At 43.5% G+C, this 27,663-nt stretch overlaps 2 protein-coding genes across 10 annotated transcripts in view; one reads left to right on the forward strand and one right to left on the reverse strand.

The window, feature by feature from the left end:
* Positions 1 to 10,123, forward strand: part of KIAA1958 (KIAA1958 ortholog) — a 56,436-nt gene extending 46,313 nt beyond the window's left edge. For 4 of the 6 annotated variants that reach the window (XM_085530249.1, XM_032441534.2, XM_085530248.1 and 1 more), the window contains one exon: positions 4,017 to 10,123. The gene's annotated coding sequence lies outside the window, so the exon portion shown is untranslated. The remainder of the gene's footprint in view (positions 1 to 4,016) is intronic. The other 2 variants (XM_085530251.1, XM_015849843.3) reach the window with 1 other exon arrangement.
* Positions 10,124 to 15,775: 5,652 nt separating this feature from the next.
* INIP (INTS3 and NABP interacting protein) lies at positions 15,776 to 24,354 on the reverse strand. Of its 4 annotated transcripts, none has more exons than XM_015849848.3 (5): positions 24,245 to 24,354; positions 24,012 to 24,089; positions 20,055 to 20,157; positions 17,289 to 17,379; positions 15,776 to 16,193 (listed from the first exon to the last, which is right to left on the reverse strand). In XM_015849848.3, the coding sequence occupies exons 2-5, from the start codon at positions 24,034 to 24,036 to the stop codon at positions 16,098 to 16,100; spliced, it is 315 nt and encodes a 104-aa protein (XP_015705334.1). In that variant the 5' UTR covers positions 24,037 to 24,089; positions 24,245 to 24,354; the 3' UTR covers positions 15,776 to 16,097. The 4 variants fall into 4 exon arrangements, with proteins under 4 accessions (XP_015705334.1, XP_015705332.1, XP_015705333.1 ...); XM_015849846.3 differs by having other exon boundaries at positions 24,231 to 24,354; XM_015849847.3 differs by having other exon boundaries at positions 24,193 to 24,354.
* Positions 24,355 to 27,663: the final 3,309 nt, after the last annotated feature.

Genomic DNA, 27,663 nt, shown 5'->3' on the forward strand with positions numbered 1-27,663 from the left:
CTCCACAAGGAAGCTGCTAGGAAGAGTTTTGCTCTCGGTTTCCCCCTGTGCTCACCTCTTAACTATTGCAGGACCTGACCCATCTTCCCTTCCTCTACCAAAGCAGAAAGCCAGGTACCTGCTGGCCTTTGTGGAGCAGCACATCACAGCAGCACATCTCTCCTCCTCTACACACCCACCCCTCTTCGCTGGGAAGATTGATTTGCCTTGAGGTTGTACAGAAAATTAACTATTCCATTAAGTGGCTGTCTGCTGTCTCTTCTCAAACCCCACAAAACATGAAAACAAACAACCAGATTGTTCTGTTGCTATCAGTATGAGGGCTTGGTGGTAATACACAGTTTCTCTGGTTAGGGCTTATTGCTTCACAGTGGGCTGTTTTGTGTGGACTAATAACTGGTAATCCCACACATTTTCTTGTCAGGAGGCAGATCACTGGCTGCAGATGTGCAGTGCTTCATGTGATCTATAATATTCTGATTCACATCTACACTGTAATTCATCCCCAGCACAGATCTTGACCTTGACTCCAACTCCCCATACTGTCCACATACAGAGTTGCTTTCTTCAGTTTTAGGATGGTTTGTGCCTTGCTGTGCCAAGGCAATGTCTCTGATAATGTTGCATGTCAGCAACTTTTGTGTGTCTGGTTAGGCAGTAAGGTGTGGATTATGTGTTCTCATTGCAGCATTAAAGGGCTGTGTTTTCTCTGCTTTGTGACATCTGCAGTAACTCCAGCCCACGGTGATGCTGATGGCAGATTGCCTGGCAAATTCTGATTGGGCATCCCCAAATAGACTACTTGTAGAAGCACTTAAACACATATGGCCAAAATATGATACCAAAGTAGTATCATATCCCAAAAATAGGTATGTTATCTTTGAATGGCATTTAGCACCACATATTACCCAGTCTTCATTTGTGGACAGTTGCAGGGAATTGCTTGATGACAGCCTAATTAATTATGATCTGTATTAAGCCCTTGGGAGCGTCATTAACCCACTGGGAGGGAGACTTCTGAGTTAAAACACTGTCATGGTTCTGTTTCTGCTTGGCAGAAGTGTAGTGTCCCTGCTGCTATGTTGCTGCTGACAGATGACAACCCATTTGCTTGCTGTTGTCTCCCAGTGCTTTGAAGGTGTCAGAACCTGCTCACCAGTAAGTCTCGTGCTTATCATCATGGTGTGATAAAAGCCATAGGGAGATAGCCAGTAAAAAGCCATAGGGGGATACACAGGGAGTAGTGCTGCACTCTTACAATCATAGAGTCATAGAATAGCTTGGGTTGGAAGAAGACTCAAGGATAATCTAGTCCAGTGCTCTTTCTGTGAGCAGGGTTGCTGACTGCTAGATCAGGCTGCCCCAGTTCTCAGCCAACCTGGCCACCCACAGTTTCTCTGGGCAACTGTGCCAGCGCCTTACCACCTTTTGAGTAAAGAATTTCCTCCTAATATCTGATCTGCAAGCCTCTGTCTCTGCCTAAGGCCTGGTGTGTTCTACCATAACTCTTGATACCCACTGCTTCTTATCATGAAATCAAGAGGCCAGCTCTCAAAACACTATTCGTCTCCTATGCAGCATAGCCCATGAGGTGATGGCTGGGTGGGTCACTTGCAGAGATGCCCTGCAGGCAGACGACAGTGCTTCTTTCTCCTTCTCTCTTTCATAGAATCACAGAATCACAGAATTGTAGGGGCTGGAGGAGACCACCCGAGATCATTGAGTCCAACCCGCTGCCAAAGCAGGTTCCCTACACCAGGTCACACATGTAGGTGTCCAGGCAGGTCTTGAATATCTCCATAGAAGGAGACTCCACAACCCCCCTGGGCAGCCTGTTCCAGTGCTCTGTCACCCTCACCATAAAGAAGTTCTTGCACACATTCATGCAGAACTTCCTATGCTCCAGTTTCTGGCTGTTTCCTTTGTCCTGTCTCCACACACTGCTGAAAAGAGCCTGGCCTCACCACTTTGCCCCCCACACCTCAGATATATATAGACCTGGATCAGGTCCCCTCTCAGGCTTCTTTTCTCAAGGCTAAACAGACCCAGTTCACTCAGCCTTTCTTCACAGGGGAGATACTCCAGGCCCTTCACCATCTTTGTCGTCCTCCGCTGGACTCTTTCCAAGAGATCCCTGTCTTTTTTGTACTGGGAAGCCCAGAACTGGACATGGCACTCCAGATGAGGCCTGACCAGAGCAGAGTAGAGGGAGTGGGTCACCTTTTCTCCTTCTCTGAGGCCCAACTTCTTCAGCTCACTAGCCCAGCAGAAAACATAGCTCAAAGCGAGGGAAATCAAGATAGTTCTCTGCCAGATTACTGACTTGATTCTGCTCAAAAACTGATGTGCAGCTCCAGTGGGAGAGGCAGAGGAGGATGTTCCCTGTCAGAAGACTGCAGTCACTGCAGCTTTGGAAACCCATCACAGGGATAATGCAGTGGGAGCACCTTCTATGTAGTTTACAGCTATGTTGTTTGCCTTCTGAACCATTACTTGTGCATGTATTTGTGGCGCTGTGGGCTTGCACAAGGTGCTTCTATTCATGACAGTAGCTGAAACTGAAATTCTTGATATCTGGGTTTTGAAAACTGCCTGTTTAATTTTAAAATACAAATGTATGCAACATAATGTGTTTTTAAGTACAGGAGAATGAAATACTATTTTGAACTACCTTGTAGACTAAATTATGAAGCATATCTAAAACAACAGCACATACCTTATTCATTTACACAGTGCAATAATTTATGATAGCATCCGTGCCATTGGAATATAGGACAATCTAACAATGGAAGTAGTGTCCCTGATGCATGTTCTCCTTTGTGAAGAATATCAGTGCTTTTAAGCTATTTTGTACTTTTATTTTTAGAAGCTGCTCATCACAAGTATTCAGTCTACAGTGTGGTTGCCCACTTATTTCTCTTAGAAGGGAGTGTAGATATGAGATTTGAGCAGCAAGTTAAATTGCTGCTTGCCCCTTCCTTGTCTGTTTGTGATTATCTTCCACCACAGGTTATGCAAGTGCTCTGTGATGTGAAGGCATGGATTGGGAAGAATTGTGTCATGGCAGAGCCAGGGCTGTCCCAGTCCTTGGAGCAGTCCTAAGGGAACTGAGATTATGTATACTCTACATTTCTCTCCTGTCCAGCTCGTATTTACCCCTTTTTGTCTCTCTGCCTGAGGACATCCCATAAGTGCATTGACTTACATTGACTGACATGGTGTGTGGGTTGGTTATTCCTTCCAGCCATCAGCTGCAACTGACTACGGCTGACCAACTGGTCTTCCCCATCCCCAGCATCCTTCTCTCCATCCCTCTGTCCCTCTGACATTCCTCTCTCCTGGTATTTGTGACATAGGGGAAGGGGACTGCCCTGTGGAGGGCAGCCCAGCGTTCCCCTCCCTACTATCAAGTGACCTTGTGCTTTGGGGATAATGTGCTCAGGGCAGGCTGCCTCACTTTGAGTGCATGTGGTCTGTGTGATACACCATCACTCAGAGGCTCACATCTTAGCTCCCAACACTCTGCCTTTCCCTTCTTCTGTGCTTTTTGTAGGAATGCTTTCAAATCATTAAGGGAGAATGGAACTCAACAATGTGTTGAGGGCCAGTCTTGTGCCTGTGCACTGGCCTTCCACTGATGTCTTTAAACTGATTAGAGATGTCTGATTATCCTCCGTACATACATCCTGGACTGATACCAGACTGGAAATCAATTTGTCTTAGGCAGTGTGGGCAATTGGAAAGCAGGACCTCCTTGATGAATGTGTAGGAAGGAGGAATGCTGACAGGACGCAGAGCTGAGGTTTTATTTGCCTGAAATGAGCCAATGTATGCTAGGTTAGTGGGGATTCAGCTGTACACTACTAAGTGTGGCTGGTAGTGGATCTGCACTTTTTAACAAGGGTTCTTTGTTAAACATGAGCGTTAAAGAGATAATTGTCTTGCCTAATGTGAGTTGCTGTCCTTGTTCTTAAAAAGGGGATGTATTTTCTTTTATTTCTGTGCTTTCATGTAAGTGCTGGATCTGCACGCTCTGCTGAGGAAGAGTGTGAAGAGAAGGCAGTCCAGCATAAAGCATGGCTATCTTTCTAGCAGGAGAACTGGGACTGCACTTTCTGGGGATGGTCCCCATGCACCGAGCCTCCTTTGTAGCCAGGAGCACTGGCACATCATCCAATATCTCCCACGTCTGATGGCCCTGTGCAGGGTGAGCACCTGTGGGTGTCACAGCACCTCTCTGAAAAATCTGAGCCCTGGCCAGCCAGGTAAGGCCACTATGCTTTTGCAAGCTGAGCAGGGAAAGGCCACAAGCACAATTTGTTGATGGTGGTGGTGATGGACAGCCCTGTGTGCATGATGGACATATGCAACTGGCACATGGGACTGTGATGTATCTCTGCGTAGGTTTTGGAAAGCTGAAGACCAGCAGGAATGTGGAGGCTGGCTCTCCCTGATGCTCTACTGCATAACGTTAGCTGGCAATGGAGTGATCCTTTAGATGAAGACGGGTTCCTCAGAGCCCCAGCAAACAGTGTAGCTGCATGGCTGCCAGCTCTACCAGTGAAACCGGGTGCTGATTCCACCCTGCCCCTGGGACTCTGCTGAGGTTGTCTGCCAGCACCTCGACTCTTCTGAATCCAGCAGAGAGCCACTGACTGCAGCACAGCTTGGAAAGCCCCACAGCTTGGAGATACCTGTGAGCTCATTCAGAACTCTGACAATGGCCATTCACTGGAACATATTCAAAGCAATGGGGATGTCTAAAGCTTTAACTCCTAATCTGATGGGGAAAAAATCGGATTGGCACACAATTTACTTGTTACATGAACTGGTGGGTGTTAACAGTCTCTCAAATCCATGTCTCAAGTCAGGAATTTATTTTCTCACTGAATCATTTAATGTTGATTGGTAAGATGGACAAAATTTGTTTTTTGGTTTTTTGGTGTTTTGTTTTTTTTTTTTTTTAATACAAATGCCATTAAATGAGCTGTCTGTGCATTGGAAATGGACCTGCTGTTTCCAGGGGATTAAGACACTTCTACCTTCTCTTATATTCTGGTGCTCAGCATTCATTACACAGCAGTCACCTATCTCTGAAAAAAAAAACTAGTACCGTTTCAGATCTTTATTTGATCTGTTGTAGTTAATATAAGATTTACTCACAGTGTTTGGGATTTCATATGGTGAATGCTGACTTACTTTGATGTTAACTTTCATGGGGATTCCCAACCTTCGGGATTTTTGGCTAGCTCTGTTTTGTACAGTCCATAAGCGTCATGCAAATAGCCAAACTACCAAGCAGGGGGAAAAGAATCACGAAAATATACAATGTTCTTTGCAAATACTGTATTATTCTTACACTAGAAAAATAAACTCCTAACATTAATTTTGCTGACACTATCTTCACCATTTCAGCTGTTCTTGTTGTGAACAGAGAAGACTGCGGTGTTCCTCATGCCTAGAATTTGAATTGCTTTGTGAAGGCTTGTGATCCTGCTGAGGTTGTCTTCTGCATCATCATAGCGTGTTCTCAGCTGACCTGAATAACATGTAGCCTTAGGTAGCACCAGGTCTGCTCCACATTGCTCCTGCCAGGATTCCTCCTTCCTTTCTACTACATTGCATCCAGGCTGGGCAGCTCTGCACAAGGCTGGGTGTGAAAGGCAGAGCAGAAATACCCACAGCACTCAAGACTCACAGGCAAATTGTGACATGGAAAGTGTTACAGGAGTCTGCAGGCTGGCATGGGGAGAAGTGAGAAGTGGCTGGTAGTGCCCACAAGCCCCAAGTGCTGCTGGTGGGCAGAGCTCAGTATGGAATGCACCCCTGGGCCTCATGTTTCTACCTACTTTGTTGTCACAGGTGGGTCTGAAACGTGCAGGAGAGGATATCACCTGGCCACTGCTTCATAGTCAGGGCTCTGTCTGTGCCTGCATGACCAACATACCTCTGAGCCACCTCAAGACCTATCAGACAAACCAGGTTATTCAAGGCATAAAACAAAGAAATGGCAAAATATCTGAGTGTAGTGAAGGTAGTGGAAAGGCGGTAGAAAAGCCTGGCAAATGCAATAAAAGTTTTTGTGGTTTTTTGTGGGGGTTTTTTTTGTGCTTATTTTTTATTCTAAAAAGGCAAGCATAATCCTCATCTTTAAGCCATCCTTTAGTATCCCACTTTGTGTTACACTGGAATTAGAAAATCTTTTCCATTTGTTTTAATTATCTGCTGACTTTAATTCTGCCTTTGAAAAATGTTTTTGCTATGACAACCCCAGCTATCATGGTGAGCAGCGTTAGGGAAAAACAGCTAAAGTGAAGCTTTTATCTTTCCCCGCATGCAGCGTTTAATCTTTCTGATCTTTTAATGTGAATGTGTTTTCTCCCATTCTGAAAATTGACAAGATTAGGACCGTCTCTCCCAAAATAGCAGTTTCAAAAGCATGTTTTGCTTAAGCATAGCTAGTGCAGTACATAATCAACTAGCACAGTGTGAGAGTTCCTGTTAGCAGTCCACTGATTCTCAGAGTTAAACCTATGTCTAAGGCTAATTTCCACGTGCCAACTTTTCTAACTCTGCCTAAACTCAACTTTTTTAAGAACACTTTGTACAAAAAAAAATAATAAAAGTAGATTTTAATTCCCTTGTTTTATATAAAAAGGATGTGAAAAGATTCACTGTTCTGCCAAACAATAATATTTCTATGCATTGTGTCCTTCAGTGGTGTTGCTGTTCAGGTTTTGCATGTTTTCTGGATGTTCTGATATCCGTACATGTATGTGGTACTTGTAGAAATGCTGACCATTGCTGCTATGATCACCGCCACTGAGAAACTGAGAGCTGTACTCAAAGCTGTGCCAGCCAGCAGGTATTTCTGTGTGCGTCACAGTAAATCTCTGTGTTATGATGTTGTTTCCTGTGTTAAACCAGCGTTCAGTGCCTTCTGGAGGAGGAACAAACATGTTGCGGTGGGCAGGAGGTGCTGAACGTCTGGTGTCTCCTTCTGAACAGTTGATCACTTATCAGCTTGATGCTTAAAAAAGTACATAAAACATCTCATTTTTCTTTGAGGTATCTTCTGATCGGTTTTAATTTGGAGTAAAAGAATAAAGATGCCCCACCACCCTGATGGAGCTAAAGGCTCCTGCAGCCGTCTGCCAGCTGTGAATGTGAGGGGTAAGGGGGAATGTGCAGCACCCAAACGTTCCTGTGGGTAACAGGTCCGGTGATCATTCAAGCCTGTGAGAGCTGCTGTGGAGCTTGCTAAAAACGCCTGCTAATGAAAGCAATCCTCTGGTTACTGTAAGGAACTACCAGCTCTCCTAGCAGCTGTGAGCCTGCCCTGTAAACAAGTGTCAGCCTGGTCAAGTGGTGGATTCCAGTTCCTTTCCTGCATCCGCTGAAGCCACACGTTGCTGCCAAATGAGCCTTGGATGAAATTCAAGCCCAAGATTTTTAGTCTCGTTCTTTCCAATTGCTTTCATGACAGATGGGCCCTGTTTATCAAAATTCTGACACCGCATTTTCAGCTCCTTTTCCACCTTCCCCTTAGAATCTGGCAGTGTAACAGATACACACATGCACAGAATTAATTCTGACTTCACTAGGATTTTGACAGGCTGAAATCACACCATATTGTATTTGTACAACAGAAACAAGCTGTGGGTAAAAGCGTGATCTGCCACAGATCCCTGCCACCATCAGGCATGGTCAGCTGCAACTTTAAGGTCCATGAAACAGTCCTCCAGGACAGCAAAAAAGCTGGTAGAAGGTCTGGAAGGCAGGTGCTGTGAGGAGAGGTGGGCAGACCTGGGTTATCCTGTCTGAAGGAGGCAGAGGAGTGCTTACCGCTCTGCAGATCCTTGAGGGGAAGCAGAGGGACATGCTGGGCTCTGCTCCCTGGTGGGACAGAACATGAAGGAATGGCACACGACTGCACCTGGGGAGGATGAGACCAGGCACTGGGAAGCATTTCTTTACCATGAGGGCAGTCAAACACTGGAACAGGCTTCCTAGAGGTGTCTGATCCCCCACAGCTTTCAGTGGACAAGTAGAATCTGGGCAATGCTCTCAGTGACATGCTTTAACTGTTGATTAGCAATTGATGTTGAGTGAAGGCTCCTTCCCACTGGGTTGTTCTGAATGTTTCTAGTTCTTAGTCCTCCAGTCCAACCAATTGCAGAAACTGACCTACTAATTGCAACCTACTGTAGGGAACCTGTTTTGGAGTGGAGGATCTCCAGAAGTCTCTTCCAACCCCTATAATCTGGTGATTCTGCAACTCCATAATGGGTAATTGGCCATTATAGCTCCTTCCCACACACTGACCCAGCCTGCCAAAAGGTGTGTCAGGCTCCTGGAGAACTGTAGTTGTATATTCCCATCTTCACTTTGGCTGCAGCTATATCTACACTGCTTTCAGCTTAGATTTGAATCAGAAGAGCAACCAGAACCATTTATTTAGCTCTTTGCACACTGGAAATCCAGTTGTTGTTCTACAGATGCAAACATGGCATTAGGTTTTTGCCTATTGCCTGCAGTGTGTCAGCGGTTTTCCTGGCATTTGTTTGTTTTTCACCACAAGAAGCAAATGGGCTGAAGTTAACGCTGTAGTGGATTAGATGCCACCACCCCATCAGCGTGATGCCTTCTGTGTGCATGCTGTCTGTCATAAGCTCTCGTAATTGCATTTTGTCCTGAGAGCAGCTTGGTGCAGGAAAAGCTCCTTGCTTTTTATTATTGTTATTAAATAATAAAATAGAACCCTGTTGCATTTCTGTCTGTGCTGCTGAAAGGAGACAAGAGAGAATTTATCCATCCAAACCCTGCTGGAATTAGGGGACCAACTTAGGTTTCTTTGGACCCCTTTGCAAGCCCCAGTTATAATCCACTATATTAGGCACAGATGTTAACTTGAGCAGTGATACCTTTCTAACAACATTTTTAAATGCAGTTTTTCTGTGGGACCTTCTCATACTCACCTCTTGCCTCTGCATTTGGGAATTTATGTATTTGTTGGGGAGAAGGAAGATTTTAATACATTTTAATGCATTAATGCTTCGCAAATCCAGAATATCTGAGGGAGAAAGGAGGTTTACTGGATTTTATTTTCATTTTTTCTGAAGACATCAGGAAAATTGTCAACCCCAGCCCTTGTTTGGAGCTACCTGTTCAACTTCAAACCTGATTCATTCTGTATCTGAAAAAAATAAAATAAATGAAGAGACCTGGGGAAAAAAAAAAAAAAAGATGAAGAAAAAGGCTTCACTGATAAATGAGGAAAGATTCCATGGCCTTATTGAGCAGTAGGTCCCCAGATGGGTTCCCAAGTCCGCCAACCCTTTTACTTGATGGCTGGGTGGGTTTGAACTCACGTGGATGCCACTTGCTCTTTCTGCAGCAGATTTCTAAGAAGCGAACCTCAGATTGGGTGGGATCCTTGAGAACGATATCCCCATCAGTCTCATGACACCTTTGTGCCAATAGTACTTTTTTCCCCCTCTGCAAAAGGCTCCACTTCTCTTTACTGGGGGTGGAGTAAAGAGATGCTTTGCTGCCGTCAGTTGCACCACACTTCAGCCAGATGTCTCCTTAGCTTCCCCAAAAAACACTCCTTCCATGATTGAGTTGAGTGTAAGATTTATTAAATAAGAAGACAGTAAAATGAAGAGGTCTTTTTTGTTTGTTTGTTTTTGCTTTTTTTTAGTGGTCTGGATTTCATCCCTTGCTCACTTATCCAATAACTGGGCTTTTATGAAGCATGAGTTCACTCATACGTTAATTGGAGTATTCACTTTCACCAGTCTGCAGATTCCAGCGACACTCTGATCTTCATCAGCTCTGCTTTTATCCCCCTGTGATAACCTTTATCATGTCTGGTTCTGCTGCCTTAGAGGTTGATTTCACTGTCCGTACGACATTTGCTACTGCTGTAGTGTGACTTTTTATTTCTGTTTATTAATATTTGCATTGGTACAGCCTTAAACTTACTGAATTAAAAATCATTTCAGAGATAATCAAGGTAGTCATTGATGTCTGTGATAAGTGCATGCTTTATTCACAGTATTTTGTCTGTAATTAGGTGTAGCGACCGGTTCTCATATATTTAATAAACTGTCTTCTGCAACATTGGCTGCATTGTTTAATCAAATGAAAACCACTTACTTGGAATTCTGAGGTGCATTTGTGTGAAAAGCCTCACAGCCCTCTCGTAGTTTTCAAGTACGAATATCAGCGTAGTGGGAAGTTCCTGTGGACCTGTGAAGCATTCCAATTAGCAGAGAGCAAATAGGCTCAGCAAGAAATAGCTGCTGCCGTGCCCTGCTTTACCTCTGGGGTCATGTTACAGGGAAAAATTAAACAATTGCTTACGTCCTTCCCTGCTTAGGAATGTGCTTAAAAACAGGCTTGACTTTAACTGCGTGCTTGTTTAATCTCACTTTAGTATGAGTTAAAGCGTACAAACTATGAACACTTTGGAAGTCGAGTATTTTCTGGAATCTGCTCTGCTTACATTGGTTCCAAGGCACAGCAGAACTTCCTAGAATCACAGAACCACAGAATGGTTGGGTTGGAAGAGACCTCACAGCCCACATAGCCCCAAGTGCCTGCCATGGGAGTGCTGCCACCCAGCAGGTCAGGTTAGAACAGGGCCCTGTCCAACCTGGCCTGGGCTGCCTGCAGGGATGGGCGCCCACAGCTTCTCTGGGCAGCAATGCCAGGGCCTCAGCGCCCCCCAGAGGAGGAATTTCTTCCTAACATCTCAGCTAAATCTCCCTTCTTTTGGTTTAAAACCACCCCCCTTGTTCTGTCACTAACAGACCATAAGAATGTCCATCCCCCTCCTGACTGTAAGCTCCCTTCAGACATTGGAAGGCTGCAGTGATGTCTCCCCAGAGCCCTCTCTTCTCCAGACTGAACAAGCACAGCTCTCTCAGCCTGTCCAAGGAAGAGCTGCTGTTCATGGGGTGATGGCTGTGTTAGAGGAGGGTGAATTCAGCCGTATAAACCTGAGGGAAAAAAAAATAAAAAATAAAAAAAATTCAGGTAACTGACGTATTCATGTTGGGGACCTCAGAGCTGAGTGACAACATGGGTGTGGGACAGTGGAGAATATTGTTCCATGGAATGTTCTGCAGAAGGATTTCCATCACCTGGCAGATTCCACCAAAGAAATACCTGCATGCTGTCCATGGTGGTGCTGCCCATCAGCATAACCTCTGAGGGGCAGAGGCACCTTTCCAGAGGCCCTGCAGATCTTCAAGTGACAAGTGGCAAGAAAATGCAGGGGCTTTGGGATGAAGAGGAAGACAAGTAATGTATGGACAGGTGAAGGCCAAGGGCCTGTAAAGAGCTGGTGGTTTATTCTGTGGTATACTCCAAAGAGAAGCAGCTGCTCCTCTGAGAGCTGTGAGGAAACCATACACAGAAGAGACAAAATCCTATGTATACACAGGTCTGGCTTCTAGGTATTGCTCAGCACAGCCCTTCGCCTCTGACACACACAGGGCTGCAAAACCCATGAGTTTCAGCTCTGCGGAAAGTAGAACTGAACTATAGTGGGTGTAATAAAATTATAGTGGCATCATAAAAATGTATTGCTCTTTCATAAAGGAAATTCAGTGCCTGAATATCTTCTTCATCAATCTTCTTTCAGCTCCTCTCTGTAGGACTGAGGCTCTCCTTTTGAGGAATGTACGCTGAGTATCATCACTTACATCATAGTGTTCATCAAGACCCACCTGCCCATGGCCCACTGCAACACAAGGCCTCATCTGTTGTGCCTTGCAGGGAGCAGAAAGTGGGCTGAGCGAAAGCCCAGAAACAGCAGCAGCAAATCATAGGAAAAGCTATTCTAATCCCCTTTCTTTCTTCAACTATGCTCAATAAGTTTCCCATCTTTAACTTCGACGATGGCTTGAAATATCTGTGTCCGAGGGCAGCCGTGGAAAAGCCCCGCTCACACCTTTGCAATAGAGTTTCTCAGCTGGGTTGAGCCGAGGCAGCCTGACGGCAATGCTGACACCTCATGGCCAAACGGAGGAGCTGCTGATGTTCCGCTTTGGCTTTCTTTTTTAACGCCTCCTCCTTTATCTCCGTCGTCTGAGTATGGAGCATCATTCCCAAGTCGCTGTCACACGGCTGTACTAAAAACTGCAAAACCCGTGTTTTATCTAATGACATTTAATTCACCTTTTTGCTTTGCCTCGACATATCCTTGTATCTGTTTCAGCAGTGGCTCATGTCCTTCATGTCAGCCCGTCAGCTGTACCTGCATGCAGCCGTCCCCTTGTGAGGCAGTGCCTCCTGGCAGTGAGGATGGGGTGCAGCTGCCCCTGTGTGCAGACAGAGCTGTGGGCTGGGGAAGAATCTGAGGGTGAGAGTGAAGGAAGGTGGTAAAGGAGGCTGGCAGGAACACCATAGTACTATAACAGCTCCCCTGGTACTACACCTTGGCTATTTTATATGTATATAAATACAGGGGCCAGCTCATGGCTGTCTTTCAAAGCAGGGACATTTTCTGGCTGTGCCTCATGCAGTCAGAATATCTCTATTTTAAACATTTGCAAACATCATAAAACAAAGCAGCAGTGCCTGGAATAGCAAGCCTGAGGGGAATTATTGCTTTTAACATGAGCGGAGGGCTCGTGGTGAGGAGGAGAGACGCCAAGCTGATTACTCTGCGCTCATTCAAACACAGCAGGGAGGAGTGACACCGCAGGGACAGTCAGTTGTGTCCTATATCATCCTGATATAACAGCCTGCACGAGCCTGGAGCTGGGTCAGAGCTGGGGGAATGTGACACTCCTTCCCTTTCTGCTTGGTCACCTTGCATGCTCATGAAGGACAGAGCTAAACTTGCAGGACATCTATGTGGCACACAAATAGATACTGACCAGCTGCAAGTTACACTTCAGGAAGGCCTAGGATAAAGCAGGGGTCAAACACAAGTGCTGAAGGTGGTATCAGCCCCAGAAGCAAGGTCTTTCCAGTCAGGAGCATTCTGTTGTTAGTTTAATTTAGTTTTTTTTCCCAGTGGTGTTAGATTTTGTATTTGATGTGGCTTGTGCTTTTGATGTTAACTAACAAACTCCTGCAAAGTCCCCTGCCTACCTTAGGCGTCAATAAAAATCCCATTATAGATGGTTTTATCATTTCAGCACTGCCCTCTTGTGCTTTTTGTAATACCTCTGTTACACACAGGGAACGCCATCTTGGAGGCTTTTAGACATGGCTAGGAGTTAAAAACTGCTCTTTTCAGGACTGGTGTTTACAGACTGCTTTAACTCCTGGAGCTCAACAACACGTCAGAGGTTGGAGTAGAGGATCTTAGTGGTCTTTTCTAACCAGAATGATTCTGTGACACCAGGAGTAACATCACATTTGATATGCTGGAAGGTACAGGCTTCACCTCCAGTCGGTTTCAGCCCTGACAGGAGCCTTACCAGCTCACTTTCTGTGTGTTGGTGGGATCTTTAGATCAGGAGTCCACCCCCAGGAGATGGTGTTTGGTTGCACACGTTCAATCACAGATTTGCAATAGGCTGTTGAAGGCCAGAAGCATAAGGATAGATGTGAGCAGCTGCCTTGATGCCCAGGACCTGAATAAGCTGAGCGTCTCTTAAGGACTGAGCTCTCACTCTTGGGCAGGCTGAGTGTCTTCCTGCATTGCAGCCCCTCTGTATTCTTCTCCACCAGCAGAACTGAAGATGGTAACAGTAACTTCATTTTTTCCTCAGTCAAAGAAAAAGAGCAGACGGCTACAAAGAAAGAAGCAGTGGTTCAGTTCCTTCAGTGCTTCAGCCTGTGACTTCTTTACCTCTTGACAAATTATGACTCTTGCCATCACTTAACCTCGATCTCACTGTGCTCATCGGTAATGCTGTTAAGTGTAAGGAGTCCTCATTTTCAGGGCTAGCTCTTACCCAGCATCTGGGGCATACAAGGGCTCTGATCAGACTCTACACCAACAACCTCTGCTAAGTGGAAAGGATAATTAATGCTGTAGCAAGTGAAATAAAATGATTCACACACTGCACGTGTGAAGGTGGTCTTATGTACACTGGTCAGCACCAGATTACAAGCCTCCTGCTCTTAAATGACCAAGATAATGGACACTGCCAGATGCACAACAGCCCAGGCACATCCTCGTGCAGGAATATGCAACTACTGATCGGAATTTAAGCATGCAGTCAATTTCAACAGGAGAAAAGCTTTTGCTGAGGTTACCTTATAGAGATAATTATTTTAATACTGATTAGCAGCAGAAAAAATGCAGCAAGACAAACTGATGGAACTGACACTAATTGCTGGAGGGTGGTTTCTAAGACAGAAGCTTCCACATACAGCTTTTGTATTTCTGACAGTTAATTATACCTAGATATATCAACAAGTCCCTCACAATCACATTGAATAATTTCAGCCATTACAATTTAAAAATATTACAACAGCTGTGTCAATTTTTCCCCCCTCTTTCAACTACCTCTGAGCCAGTCCCTAGATTTGCAAAAGCAGATTTATTCACCTTCTTCTGTACACGAAGATTACCAGATTCTTTTCTTCAAAGCCTCAACATGCTCAGCTCACACTAATGAATAATTTGAGTAGTCAGGACAGCTTTGTGATGAAATTACTCTTGGTAATTAAAAGCCAAAAACCTACAGAGACCCAAACACTGAAAATGGAAGTGAAGAAACCCTTTTCTCTACTGTAATTTTCTATAAAAACCATAACCACTGCCATGACTCACATCAAATCCCTCAAAAAGCAAATGGTATGAATAGCTGATACTGCAGTTGCACATCTTCTACCCCTACCAGACCTCTTCCATACAATTCTCCTTCTTAAAAGGATTTCAGTACATCACAGCTTCTGCACAGCTCCATACTCAGCTGAAGTACATGGAAGTGCTGGCATTTTCTTCATACTTTCACCAATCTCTTTGCTCTCTGCACATAAGGAATTAACAGTTAATAGTGCCTACAGCTCAGTAATGCTCACCTAGGTGAGGCAATCTCCTGCAGAAAGAAAAAAGATGGAATGCCACTTGGAATTTCTGCAGTTTGCTTCCTGCACTCTTTATGTGCTGTCCATGCTCCTGAATTCACTTCTACAACCCCACGGACTATACAGGTAAGGTTCTGCACAGGCCCAATATGCTTCAAATAAGCACCAATTTAACTGATGCGTTCCAAATGCTGACTTTCACCTCAGTCCTTTTTTGCTTCTTGAATCCTGCCTCCATAGGAAGAACAATCAAGGTACAGTTTTACTGCTAAAGCTGAAGACACAAAAGCATCTCTGTTTTTCGTATTGGTAGCAGTCACAAAAGCAAAAGATTTCACTTCAGCATGGAGATGCAGTTGGTTACCACAAACAAAAAAGGCCAGGACTAAAGCAAACAAAAATGAAACACACCTGAAGCACTGAAAAAGACAACTTCATGATGCTTGAACTGAAATGTCCTTGCACACTTCCAATCTGAAATTAGAGGATCTTCATTTTATTGAAAGACTTCTTGAAACAATTATTTTTTCTCCCATTCTCCTTGGTGATTTTAATTCATTTTCATAGTTCACAAAATAAAGAGGTAGGTACCCCACAACAAAGGACTTGTGAAGACCAGATGATGCTGTAACAGCAAACAGTATGAGAACAGTAATGCCCCTGCATGTTAGAAAACAAAAGGGACTTACTGATGTGCCTGATAAATTCATGTTGGCTTTGACACAAAAAAAGTGACTTCCTCTTTCATCAAAGTAAAAACTTGGTACTTGTATACTTTGTCAGCATTTATGACCTTTATTATTGTGTACATCTCTTGATGACTCGGGCTTGGCCATTTATTAAAAAAGGAAGAAATGAGCAAGCACCATGCACTTGACACACCAATGAGGTCTTATGCTTGACCTCATCCTGAAATATGGAAAAAAACCTCTGTTCAAGAACACTGCTTTTTCAGTTGAGCTTGTACTTCCAAAGGCAACCACAAGAATACCAAATGAAATAGGATTTAAAAGTCAAAAATAAAGGAATTAAAAGATCAGACAGTTCCTGCTATGGCTAGAATCAGACTTCACAGTTCTGAGAAACAGCATCGCTCATTCTGCCTCTAGTCGAGGTAAGACAGGAAGAATAAGATTTCCAAATGCAGAGTCTTGAGTTATGAAGTATCCTGAGGAATGTGCGTGTGCATGCTGGAAGAAGAAAAATACTTGTTAAAGCTTGTACAATTCAATTGAATACTTGTACAATTCAAGACTATAGTTTTTGCAGCATTAAACAGTGTTTCTCCCAGTCTGCTCTTCAGCTCTGACATTCCAACTTAATAACACCATTTAAAGTCAGACACATTTGAGAAGGGCCTATCAACTGTATAACTTGGCCATTCTCTGCTGCTCTCTTCTCTTGAAATCCCACAAAGGTAAGGAGAATGGTAGGTGAGCTCCTGCTTTTCTTCTCAATGACTTCACACTTGCACTTGTGCTGATGTCACATGTGACTGTATACCAGAAGGGTGCATCAAACAACCTGAGGTTGCATGTACAAATGCCATACAGTCACACACTTCTGGAACATCAGCATCGTGCTCAAGTGATATACATATGCTTGCTCACTGGAAGGGGACATCTGCCGCTTATGGATCTAGACAGCCTTAGTACAATTCTATACGGCCCTTTCCAGTTCAAAGACTGGGCAACTTGTGGCTTTTTACTGTTAAAAGGAATACAACAACGCATAAAAGATACATGAATAGGGTCATTAGTTTGCATCTCCATTTTTTTTCCTATGCTCTCTGCCAAGTTATGCTGGAACAGCAAGGAAACAAGAGGCCATGCACTGGCTTTCTTGCTCAGTTTCCCATTTCAACACTGAAATCAACTTCACCCAGCATGAGCAAGATAATCCATGAATATTAAAGTTTCCCAAGTCTTCTGTTGGTATTCCTCAGAACTGCAGGGTATTTACTTGGCACCTCCTCAGATTCTAACAAGGAAATCTGTACCACTAGTGCCCTCCCTGCAATTCAAGAGACATTCCTAAGCCTGATAAAAATGACAGAGATGAACAAAATGTCTGTGATTATGCTGTATGTTACAACCCTCCAACTATACTGAGAGGGAAGCTGATAGGTTTAAACTCATAATAAAAGATTAAACTTCAGTTGTGACCAATGTGTGAAACCTAACTGCTAAAGATTTTTTCATTCCCCTAAGAGGAGGACTGTTCTTTGAGGGGAACCACACCTGAAACAGAGCTAAGCTGAATGGAACCCTTCTGAATTAGCTCACCTGCAGTGCAGCCTTCTGCTGAGCTGCAATGTGCTGTTGTTCAGCATGGTCACGGAAATCCTTGTTGAGAGGTGATCTTGCAAGTGCAATGCTGCAAAAAAAGAAAAAAAAAAAAGAACATCACCACCACAGTACATACCCACGGATAAAACTGCCATTAACTTTCACAGTTTAGGATTTACTTGATTCGTGGCTTGACTTTATTTGAAAAATATATCTGTTAACATAAGTAAGAAAGGGAAAACAGAGTGACCACAGCTGTATCATTTGACCTAGTGAAACCAACTGATGAGAAACTAAGCCTGGGAAGCTCACAGTCCTGAAGCCTGTTCTGGATTTCGCCCAGTGGTGAAGTCCCACTAAAGTCAGTGGAACAAGTGGAATACAATCATCTGCAGTTCTGAAAGCTGCAGCTTCGTGTTTTCGCCATACCTCAGTCACTCCATGATTGCCCCAAATCACTGCTACAAACAGAAGCACTAACAGGAGCTCTACAGTCCTCAGTGTAAAAGTCAGTTCTTGGACAGTACGTTCACTGCTTGTAGTAAGAAAGCTTCCTATCGACATAACCAAAACAATGATCCCCTGACAACAGCTTAGGGTACACAAAATTGATTTTGCTTATCTCAGTGCAGCTTATACTAGGTTTCAAATTAAAGTTTATAAGCAGTTTTATTTTGCTCTTGTATCTTGAGACTAATTCAACTTGCTAAGCAAACATAAGAAATTAAAAGGAGATGTTTTCTCTCGCTCTATGTAATTAAAACAAGCACTCATCCTCCAGATAAAAATCGGTGAAGATTGCCATTAGAGCTGTAATGCAAGGCAGCTGACAGCTCTCTCTCAAACTGGCTCTAGATACTGATGCTCAAAAAGTACAGTTCCGCTGACTCAGAAACAGAAGTATGAAGAACAACAAGGGATCCAAGGAAATTCATCAGCTGATTTTTCCTAGCAGCAATGATGTCAACATCTGATTTGCTAAATAAAGTTTAACAAGCATGGTTGCTTTCGAAAAAGATCTAAGAGTAAGATTAGCTAAATAAGTATCATGTAAGCCAGGTAGAAATCGCTTAAGCATATTTCATGACAAAAATGAAGATAAGCATCATTGCTGGAGAAAAATTTTATTTAAAAGAAAACATTTTCCTTTATTTTGAAGACATTTCTGTTACATTCAATTCTGTGTCCTCTAACTTTTCAGTATGACTTTTGTCTTGAGGCTTCATCATAGGCTGACACACCTTAGAGCACTTAGCTTTTCTTAATATCAAATGCTTTCTAGTTACTTGATCCTAATTATTCTTTAAGGAAGACTTTGGTTGAGCAAACACATCTGTTTCCCTCCTGCTCAAATGGAAATTAAGTAATCCAAAATTCACTGCTGGTGAACAATTTCAAATACTAACATGTGCAAGGTGTATCTGACTGGTGGATGAAGGGAAGGTGACCGATGTCATTTACCTGGACCTGAGCAAGGCCTTTGACATGGTCCCCCATCACATTCTCATCTCCAAATTGGAGGGAGGTGGATTTGATGGGTGGACAACTAGATGGATAAGCAATTGGTTGAAAGGCCGCAGACAGAGGGTGGTGGTCAATGGCTCTATGTCCAGGTGGAGGCCGGTAACGAGCGGCGTCCCTCAAGGGTCTGCCTTGGGACCTATGCTCTTTAACGTCTTTATTAATGACATCGATGAGGGAATGGAGTGCACCCTCAGCAAGTTTGCTGATGACACCAAGCTGAGTGGTGCAGTCGATACAGTAGAGGGAACGGATGCCATTCAGAGGGACCTTGACAGGCTGGAAAGCTGGGCTCGGGTGAACCTAATGAGGTTCAACACGGCAAAGTGCAAGGTTTTGCACTTGGGCCGGAAGAACCGCAGGCACCTGTACAGGCTGGGAGGAGTTGTCCTTGAGAGCAGCTCGGCAGAAAAAGACCTAGGGGTCCTGATAGATGAGAAACTTAACATGAGCCAGCAGTGCGCTCTGGCAGCCGGAAAGCAAATGGGATCCTGGGCTCCATCAGGAGAGGGGTGGTCAGCAGGGATAGGGAGGTGATCATCCCTCTCTGCTCTGCTCTTGTGAGGCCCCATCTGGAGTACTGTGTCCAGGTGTGGAGCCCTCAGTACAAAAAAGATATGGAGATTTTGGAAAGGGTCCAGAGGAGGGCCACAAAGATGATCAGGGGGCTGGAGCACCTCCCCTATGAGGACAGGCTGAGGGAGTTGGGTTTGTTCAGCCTGGAGAAGAGAAGGGTGCGGGGTGACCTTATTGCAGCCTTTCAGTACCTGAAGGGAACTTACTCCCAGGAGGGGAGTAAACTCTTCGAAAGGGCTGATAATAGCAGGACTAGGGGAAATGGTTTTAAGTTGAAGGAGGGAAGATTTAGGTTGGATGTTAGGGGAAAGTTCTTTACTAGAAGAGTGGTTAGGTCCTGGAACAGGCTGCCCAGTGAGGTTGTGGATGCCCCGTCCTTGGAGGTGTTCAAGACCAGGTTGGACAGGGCCCTGGGCAACCTGATCTAGTAAAGGCGTATGTTTGGTGGCCCTGCTAGGCAGGGGGGTTGGAACTACATGATCCTTGAGGTCCCTTCCAATCCGGGTAATTCTGTGATCTGTGATTCTGTGATTCTGTGATTAGTGAGATGGTCAGCAATCACTACTGGTAAGTCATTTAAGTAAGTTCACAGCTTACTCAATTTCTTTCCCCCCCACCCTTCAGTTTAACTAGTGATGTCCGAACAGGTCTAAGAACATAAAATACCTGGCTCCAGGGTGATTTGTGGAAGACTGGTTTTGCATAAGTAATTTTCTCTTCTCCTTGTCTAGTTCTGCCAGGATTGCAACCCTATTTTTATTCTGGAAACCTGGTGAGAATGACAGAAAAATATTAGAAAGATTTACTCAATTTCTGCGGCCCAACTCCAGCTTTGTGGAATTAAAAGTCTCTGTGCAATATGACATTATGATGAACACACTAATCTTCAAAGCTTTGCTCCAATCCAAAACGCTATTAATAAGAAGGATTAATTTTCCTCTTCTCATTTTACAACCTGAAATAGCTTCCTTAAGCTATCATTCATATTAATACGTTTTAAAATAAAGGTCTCTATCTCAAGTTAGACCCTACCTCCTCCCAAGCCACTTGGGGAGCTACAGCCATGTTACATGACCAGACAGCCTCCCTTTCAAAGGAGAGGTAAACCAGATTCTACATTTAAAATGCAGTCAAGGAAAGTATGATAACAGTGTAATATAATCCCCTGACCTAATTTTTCATGCCAGTCACCTAAAACTGTAGTACAATATTTACATATGCAATAAGTAAGGATGAGACCAACAGTAACCTTGCATATGTGCTTGTACATGAAGTGACAATCTCTTACTCAATTCATGCAGAAATTCAATTGGAAAAACAGAGAAGCAACAGTAATGAGCTCAAGATGTTGGAACATAGCTGGATGCGCATTCTGATGGAGGCAAGGGCGGTGAGACCCTGCCAGCAAGTCGTGATTCAACATATCTCAGTTGCAGCTACCTCAGATCTTCTCATTAATTCTGGAGACAATACAGTAACTATACAGGAACTGAAGTACTTCTAAGACAGCACAAGCTAAGGTCACCAAGTCTGCATATATCTTCTACACAGTTTTCAGGCAAAAGGGTTAAAATTTGACATGCTACCCAGTACCCTTCTGCCAGTGCTGGTTTATCCTCAAATGCATAAATCTGAGTGCATGCTTGGAAGACGGACAATATGGTGACTCAGACAAGAAAAAGGAGAACACTTTTTAATATGTTACTATCAGCAAAAAAATAAGAACTAAATGTACTTACATTTATCATGAGGCAGATGTTATGATTCAGAAAGCTTTAAGACACTTGTAAGAATAACATTTTATTTGCTGTTTTTGGACTACGATCAGAAACCAAGCAAGACTATGATCCTTCCTTCTAGTGCAACTCTTGCTACAGAATTGCACATCTATGGAGAGATTTGAAGGAAACTTTAATTGCTGTTTTTTCTTTTTCCTCCTCAGAGAGTTTTATTTATGTATTTATTAATAGTTTGCTCCAGAACTCAGTCATTACCCATCTGCCATCCTCTGCCCTGAAGAAAGAGTCGCTTGAAAGAATTTGTCAGTGATAAATAGAAAAAACCCTACTTGGGAAAATGAATCTAACAAATACAAGTCATTTCCTCAGCTGAGTACCACGGAGATCCTACCAGCAGCAATTTTAATCTGTTCTTAAAGCAAAATAAAACCTGCTCATTTAAAAGTGAACAATTGAGAGAAGGGGGCAAGAGAAATCCATTTTAGTGAGAAAAACTGGCATCCTTACATCATCATTTATCAAACCTGGCAGTCCCTTCAGATGTTCCCTGCTCAGGCCCCTCCACTACTGCACTTCAGTAAAAGACCAACATGTAATAGCTATCTAAGTTACCTATTTGGATTGCAAGGCATGTAAGTTTCTATCTGTCATTTTTATTCTGCCTCTCAGCTTTCTTAAGGCCACCTCCCCACATCCTTGACCTCCTATCCATTCTACAAGTCTTTAAAAAAGTAAATATGAAGGAGAACCTAACCACCTAATGCCTGGGAGAAAAGATGGAGTTACTCTACTTTGATTTTCTCATCTCCCTATGGCTAGTGGCATAACAAAACATCATCTATCATTATATTGTATAGCAATACTTTCAGTAACAATTTATACTCTCATATACAATTAATATGAAAGCATAACTGTGAAACAAACAACACACTAGCCATTCAGTAAATTAACAAAAGATACACTAGTATTCTGTCTGTCTCTCTAGTCAACAGCAGTGTGCATCAGTAAATGTAATCCACTGACTGCTTTATGGCTGTGTGTTTGCCCAGCAAGGAGATCTGCAACAGCCCCCATGTACTGCACTTGCACACAGATCAGACTGAGATGCAGAGCAGAGCAGTTTATAGATTATATAATTCAATGTAAAACACCACAGTCTTCCTCTTTAAAAGGCAGCCTGCAAACAGAACGTGAAGTCTACCTGCTCAGACTGTGTAATGTAAGCGTGCTCTAAGACAAAAATCTGAACAAACACCAGAACAGCAAGAGATTTTTGCAGAACTGCTCTAATTTGAAGCTTTCAATCCCGCATTTATCTCAAGAGCTTACTTCTGCCATCATTACCAGAACTCTTCTTCCTGGAATCATTCAGCCCTGTCTGAAGCATGAACTCTATTGCTTCCATCTGTGGAGATCTGAAGTACAGTTCCTCCTGCAGCACCACAACATTCATCTCAGGGGGTTTCCCCAAGGGGACCCTACACACGCAGGGTCTTTGATGCAATAACATGCTAGGTGAGCTCTGGTCTTGCTGCACACAAACAATAGCCTTACAAAAGCAACCTCATTAATGCACATTGCCTAAGTATTGTGAGGTGCTGTAGCAGCAGCAGCATCGTATTATGAAGAATGTTTAAGTAAATACTCCCCTCCCCACACACTTTTTTTTTTTTTTAATGCTGTAATCAGTTTCATGCAATCAGTGTAATCACTTTCATGTGGTAATAAAGCCCTGAAAGTGAGGCTTTCATTAAGTCCTATCTGTTTTTGCTGTACAAAACAGCTGCAGATTCTCATCTTTGAAATTCTAATAAAATAAGTGCTTTCATAAGAGAGGTCCCTGAGCTAAAGCTTCCAAAAACTCTTAACCTTTGCAGTCTGAATTTGGAAGCATCAGGAAGCTGAATTAAGTCCATCTAGTTATGATTAAAGGGAAGGAAAAACCTGGCACAAAAATGTTCTGCATGCAGCCCAAGTAAGTTCTAGTGTTCAGAACTCTCCCAAGGAGTGTTTCAGAAAATTCCTCTTTTGTTTTTTTTTCTTTGTCCAAGAATAAACATGGTAGAATGAATTACTTGAACAGAACTGATATGCACACCATACAGCAAGCTGAAAACACAGCATTTCCCTCATACATCTACACTATTGAACTACATCTGGCCACCAGAAAAATACAGAAAATTCAGAAGCCCTAAGCTGTTAAATATATGTTGAATGTAGCCCATGGAATTTTGAGGGAAGCAATCCTAAGGCAATCTTACAGTAAAATTCCCCACTACTTCCCAGTAAATTCACATATGTATTTAAGAAAAAAGCAGCTTTAAACACTAAGTGACATCCTATCCCTTGCACTGATTCTGACTTGGTATTTACAAACTAAAGCAAGAGTTGCCATTACAGAACCTTCAAATCTGCAAAGAGATCCCTATTCGCAGTACTCTTCTCTCATCACTTTTACAGAATCCCAATAAGCTATACAAAAACTACCTTCTTTTGGTCAAACAGCAAGTAAAACACATCTTTTGGACCAACACATTTCTTCTGTGTTTATTTTGAAATTTGAAAGCACATAGAAAAAGGAAAGTATCTAAAATATAAGAAAATACAAGTATCTAAAATATAAGAGCCTGGTAGCCCTTTCTGTGCTTTCCTGGTAAGGGTACTGACACAGCACTGGGAAACTGAATTCACTTCTTGTAATCAATAAGCAAAGAACTGTCCCTTGGAGGCTTCCTTCTCCTTAACTTTTCCATAGATGAAAGAAGCTTTGGAGCTTCATTAAGACTTCCAGAGAGAGAAGAGAGCGATTTAAACCCCTCCTTCCTACATATTAAACGTGTAATCTGAGGGCTGCTGTGCCCAGAGTCCTGCTATCAGAGCCTACCTTGTCCCGAGGGATTCGCTGCCATCCTTCAGCTCCGGACCAGTTTCACACAGCTCAAACGTTAACCTCACCGATAACCTGCAAACCACACACACACAGAATCACACAATGACCCGGGTTGGAAGGGACCTCAAGGATCATGTAGTTCCAACCCCCTGCCTGGCAGGGCCACCAAACATACACATTTACTAGATCAGGTTGCCCAGGGCCCCGTCCAACCTGGCCTTGAACACCTCCAAGGACGGGGCATCCACAACCTCCCTGGGCAGCCTGTTCCAGGGCCTAACCCGCCATCCCGACCCGCTCGCGCCGCTCCGTCCTCTCCACACGGCCTCAACCAATCAGCTCACGGCAAACATGCGTGACGTCACACGCAGCGCGACGAACCTCTCCCAGCCCTACGCTTCTCCTTCCCCTTCCGGGTGGCGAGGCGATTTGATTGACGTGGACAATGACCAATAGGATTCAAAGAGGCGGGTTCGCCCCGCCTCGCTCTGTAATCACGGCTGGTTTCCACGCAACGCGCCGCCATTTTGGCTGTGGGCGGGCTGGGTGGTGCGTGGTCAGCCGCCTCAGCTCCGGCTCTTGGCAGCCGTACCTTCCAGCACAGTGAAATCAGTTATTAAAACACTAACAAACAGATAACGCCATCGGGTAGCAAACATGCCCCAGCACTGACCCGGGGCTGATCGAGAAGGCAGCTATGCAGCCGTACTGTAGCTTTATACACAGGGTTTTCTTTCAGTTTTCATGAAGTAAAGAACTCTGTGTGTGTGTTTGTGTGTTATTTCAATACGTAGCACTGAGATTGCAGATGCTTAGTGGGCACTTTTAATCCACTGGGGCTGTAGAGACACCAGGCCGCTTACATTCATGTGCCTCACCAAGTTCCCAGCTGCTCGCCAGCATCCAGGCTTCAAGTGGAACTTGTAAAAGCCGGAGTTGTTTGACTTGAGATGGAATTACTCATATTGGTAAGAATGTAGAGAGAGCGGCTGCCAAATGCCATGCTATTCCATTATCTTGGACAACCCGATACATACTTTGGTGCTGCTGCAGACAGAACAGATTATGCAGAAATAATGTGGGGGAATACACAGTATCTGCAATGTCCATTTGACTGGAAACAGTACGCTTTTTCATGCAAGTTTTCCTATATTTGTATTATGTATACATGTTCTGGGATGGGAAACATTCCATTGACCAAAGATGTTGCTGTTTATGCATTTGTGCTTGCTCTCAAGCCCTCTCTGAGAGTGAGAACTTTAAAACTGGGCAGATTTATGTCTGGAGACTTGTGACTTCCAGATTTAGGATGTGGTTCCACAGACTGTTTGCCTGGTGAAACCTGTCTTTGTGTGTTAGTGTGTGTTGATGAAAAACCCAACCGGCACTTGAGCAACCAGCAAATAGCTGACAATCACAGGGAGCTTTCTGTTTGCTTTGGAACTACTAAAGTTGTGTTAATACTGCTGGAGGTAAACATTGCTGCTTTATGCACATATGGCCATTATTTTCAAATCCCTTTGTCTAAACAGCTGACTGAGCTCCTTCCCTCTGATTTTTTTTTTCTTGATTTATTTAAATAATTTCTCATTTTCTCTCGAAAGTTATCATATGCTCTGTTTTTTCTCCTTTTTAATTATATTGTCTTGATCTGTGGTTTACTTCATGTGCAGGTTTTGTATGCTGTCCTTAACTATTGAGAAGCACTGTGGGTAAAGAACGGTGCAGAGCTCAAGATGATGATCCAAAGCAGGAGTATTTCACTGCATTTTTATGCCAGAATTAAGGTGCAAGTAATTATGGGAAGCTGCAATTAGAGTCAAACAGGCTGAGCAGTTCTTTAACACAGCAAATGCTAGTGACAAGATTTAAGGAGTGGACCATGGTTCTTGTCTGAGAGCGAGGGAAGAGGGCAGAGAAAGGAAAAATAGTAAGGTAAAGATGTGGAGTCATCAGCAAGGAAGCTCAGTTGCAGAAAGGCTTAGATCTATAGAAGTAAGATGAAAATTAATGACACTTAGCCTTGAGCATCTGTCTGGAAATATGGTGCTGCCTCAAGTAAAATGATTGGCTTTGAAAGAAGTTTCATATCAGCACATTAATTTCCTCTTTGAGCTACAGAAATAGGAACACAGGTAACTCTTGAAAGGAATGAAGCCTAATCTCTAGTACATCAGAGTACTTTCATTTTCCCTAAAATTCTTCCTTCATGTTCACCATATCAAATAAAGCGTATAAAATGTAGCACTTATATAGTAGCTATCAGATGAGGTAAGCTTAAAACTGAGGTAAAGAAATTATATACCTGTTTTTTGGCTTAAGTGAAAATGGGCTGTGCAGGGATGAACATGTGATTTTTCATTTGACTGCTGGTTAACACAGACTTCTCTTATCTGTCACAAGTGCACTGTATTTCCGCTGTCATGTTTATTGCTTTCCCATCAAGCTTGACAGCTTTGAAGCCTTTTGATGCAGCAAAACATACCCATTAGTTTAAATATGTCCATGAATACCACTGTTGACTAGAAGTGTTCACATCTCTGTGCAGAGTCAAGCATGTGAATAAGATTTAAATGGCTTGGGTGCAAAAGCCTGCTCTCTTCAATCTATGCAGTGAAAGACATGAGCTGTAATAACACAGGGAAGAAAGGAGGTTTTTTTTCTGTTGCTTTGGTTTTGTTTATCCAAAAAATATTGTTGAGTTTTAGTTTTTGAACATCCTGTAGGATGGGAGACTTGGGTTAGACATCAGGAGGAAGTTTTCCACTCAGAGGGTGGTGATGCACTGTAACAGGTTGCCCAACAAGGTTGTGGATGCCCCATCCCTGGAGGCATTCAAGGCCAGGCTGCATGTGGCTCTGGGCAGCCTGCTCTGGTGGTTGGGGCCCTGCACATAGCAGGAGGGTTGAAACTAGATGGTGATTATAGTCCTTTTCAACCCAGGCCATTCTTTGACTCTATGATTCTGTGATTCTATGATTCTGTGATTCTATGCTTATGTGCAGACAGGTGCTAACTTTGGCATCTCCAAATAGTGCATGTGTAGGAAAACATGTAAGTACCAAGGGGTGGCTCTCAATTGCCAGCCAAGCCTGAGTGTCTGACTGGTGTGACCTCTGGTCTACCCTATTGTTCGTATTGTCTGGAGTGTGCTATACAGAAGAATCCTGTTTAGGTTTTAAATGGAATACTTGATGAAAAGCAAGTCGTTTTTCAATGTCTGGTCTGGTAAATAAATTCAACCTGAAGGTAGCCTAGCCACTTGCTAGTCATTTTAAACCTAGTCGGGATTTTATGTCTCATTATTTGAACAGGACAATGGAGGTGCATTAGAAAAAGAATGTTATGAAAGAGCTGATGGAGTCCTTTTCAGACTCATTCTGAGCACTTAAGAAGCCATCTGCCATTATAAAAACATCCTAAGTGGTATTATTGAGCACTTGGCAATCCAGATCAGAACAGCTGTAACCCACTGGTGCTGCTTATCTTTGTAAATAGCTTCTCCTACAGGTCACTTTCCATTATTGCTGAGGAGCTGCTCCAGTCCTTACCATGCAGGCAAGTACTTTGCAACCAAATTATTTTGCTGCCAGATAGCATATTTACTATTGTATGTAACATCTGTCAACTAATTTTAAGATTAGAA

The sequence above is a fragment of the Coturnix japonica genome, chromosome Z, assembly GCF_054131305.1.
Source record: "Coturnix japonica strain WE chromosome Z, WE-NBRP24, whole genome shotgun sequence".
Taxonomy (NCBI): Eukaryota; Metazoa; Chordata; class Aves; order Galliformes; family Phasianidae; genus Coturnix; species Coturnix japonica.

What these genes read in the sequence shown, in the direction of transcription:
- INIP (XM_015849848.3), bottom strand. Translation starts at nt 24,036, where the DNA reads ATGGCAGCGAATCCCTCGGGACAAG. An exon ending in AGCGAATCCCTCGGGACAAG is followed by an intron (nt 20,158 to 24,011) that starts GTAGGCTCTGAT and finishes CATTCTCACCAG; the next exon opens with GTTTCCAGAATAAAAATAGG. An exon ending in AGCAGAAGGCTGCACTGCAG is followed by an intron (nt 16,194 to 17,288) that starts GTGAGCTAATTC and finishes TTCTTCTTCCAG; the next exon opens with CATGCACACGCACATTCCTC.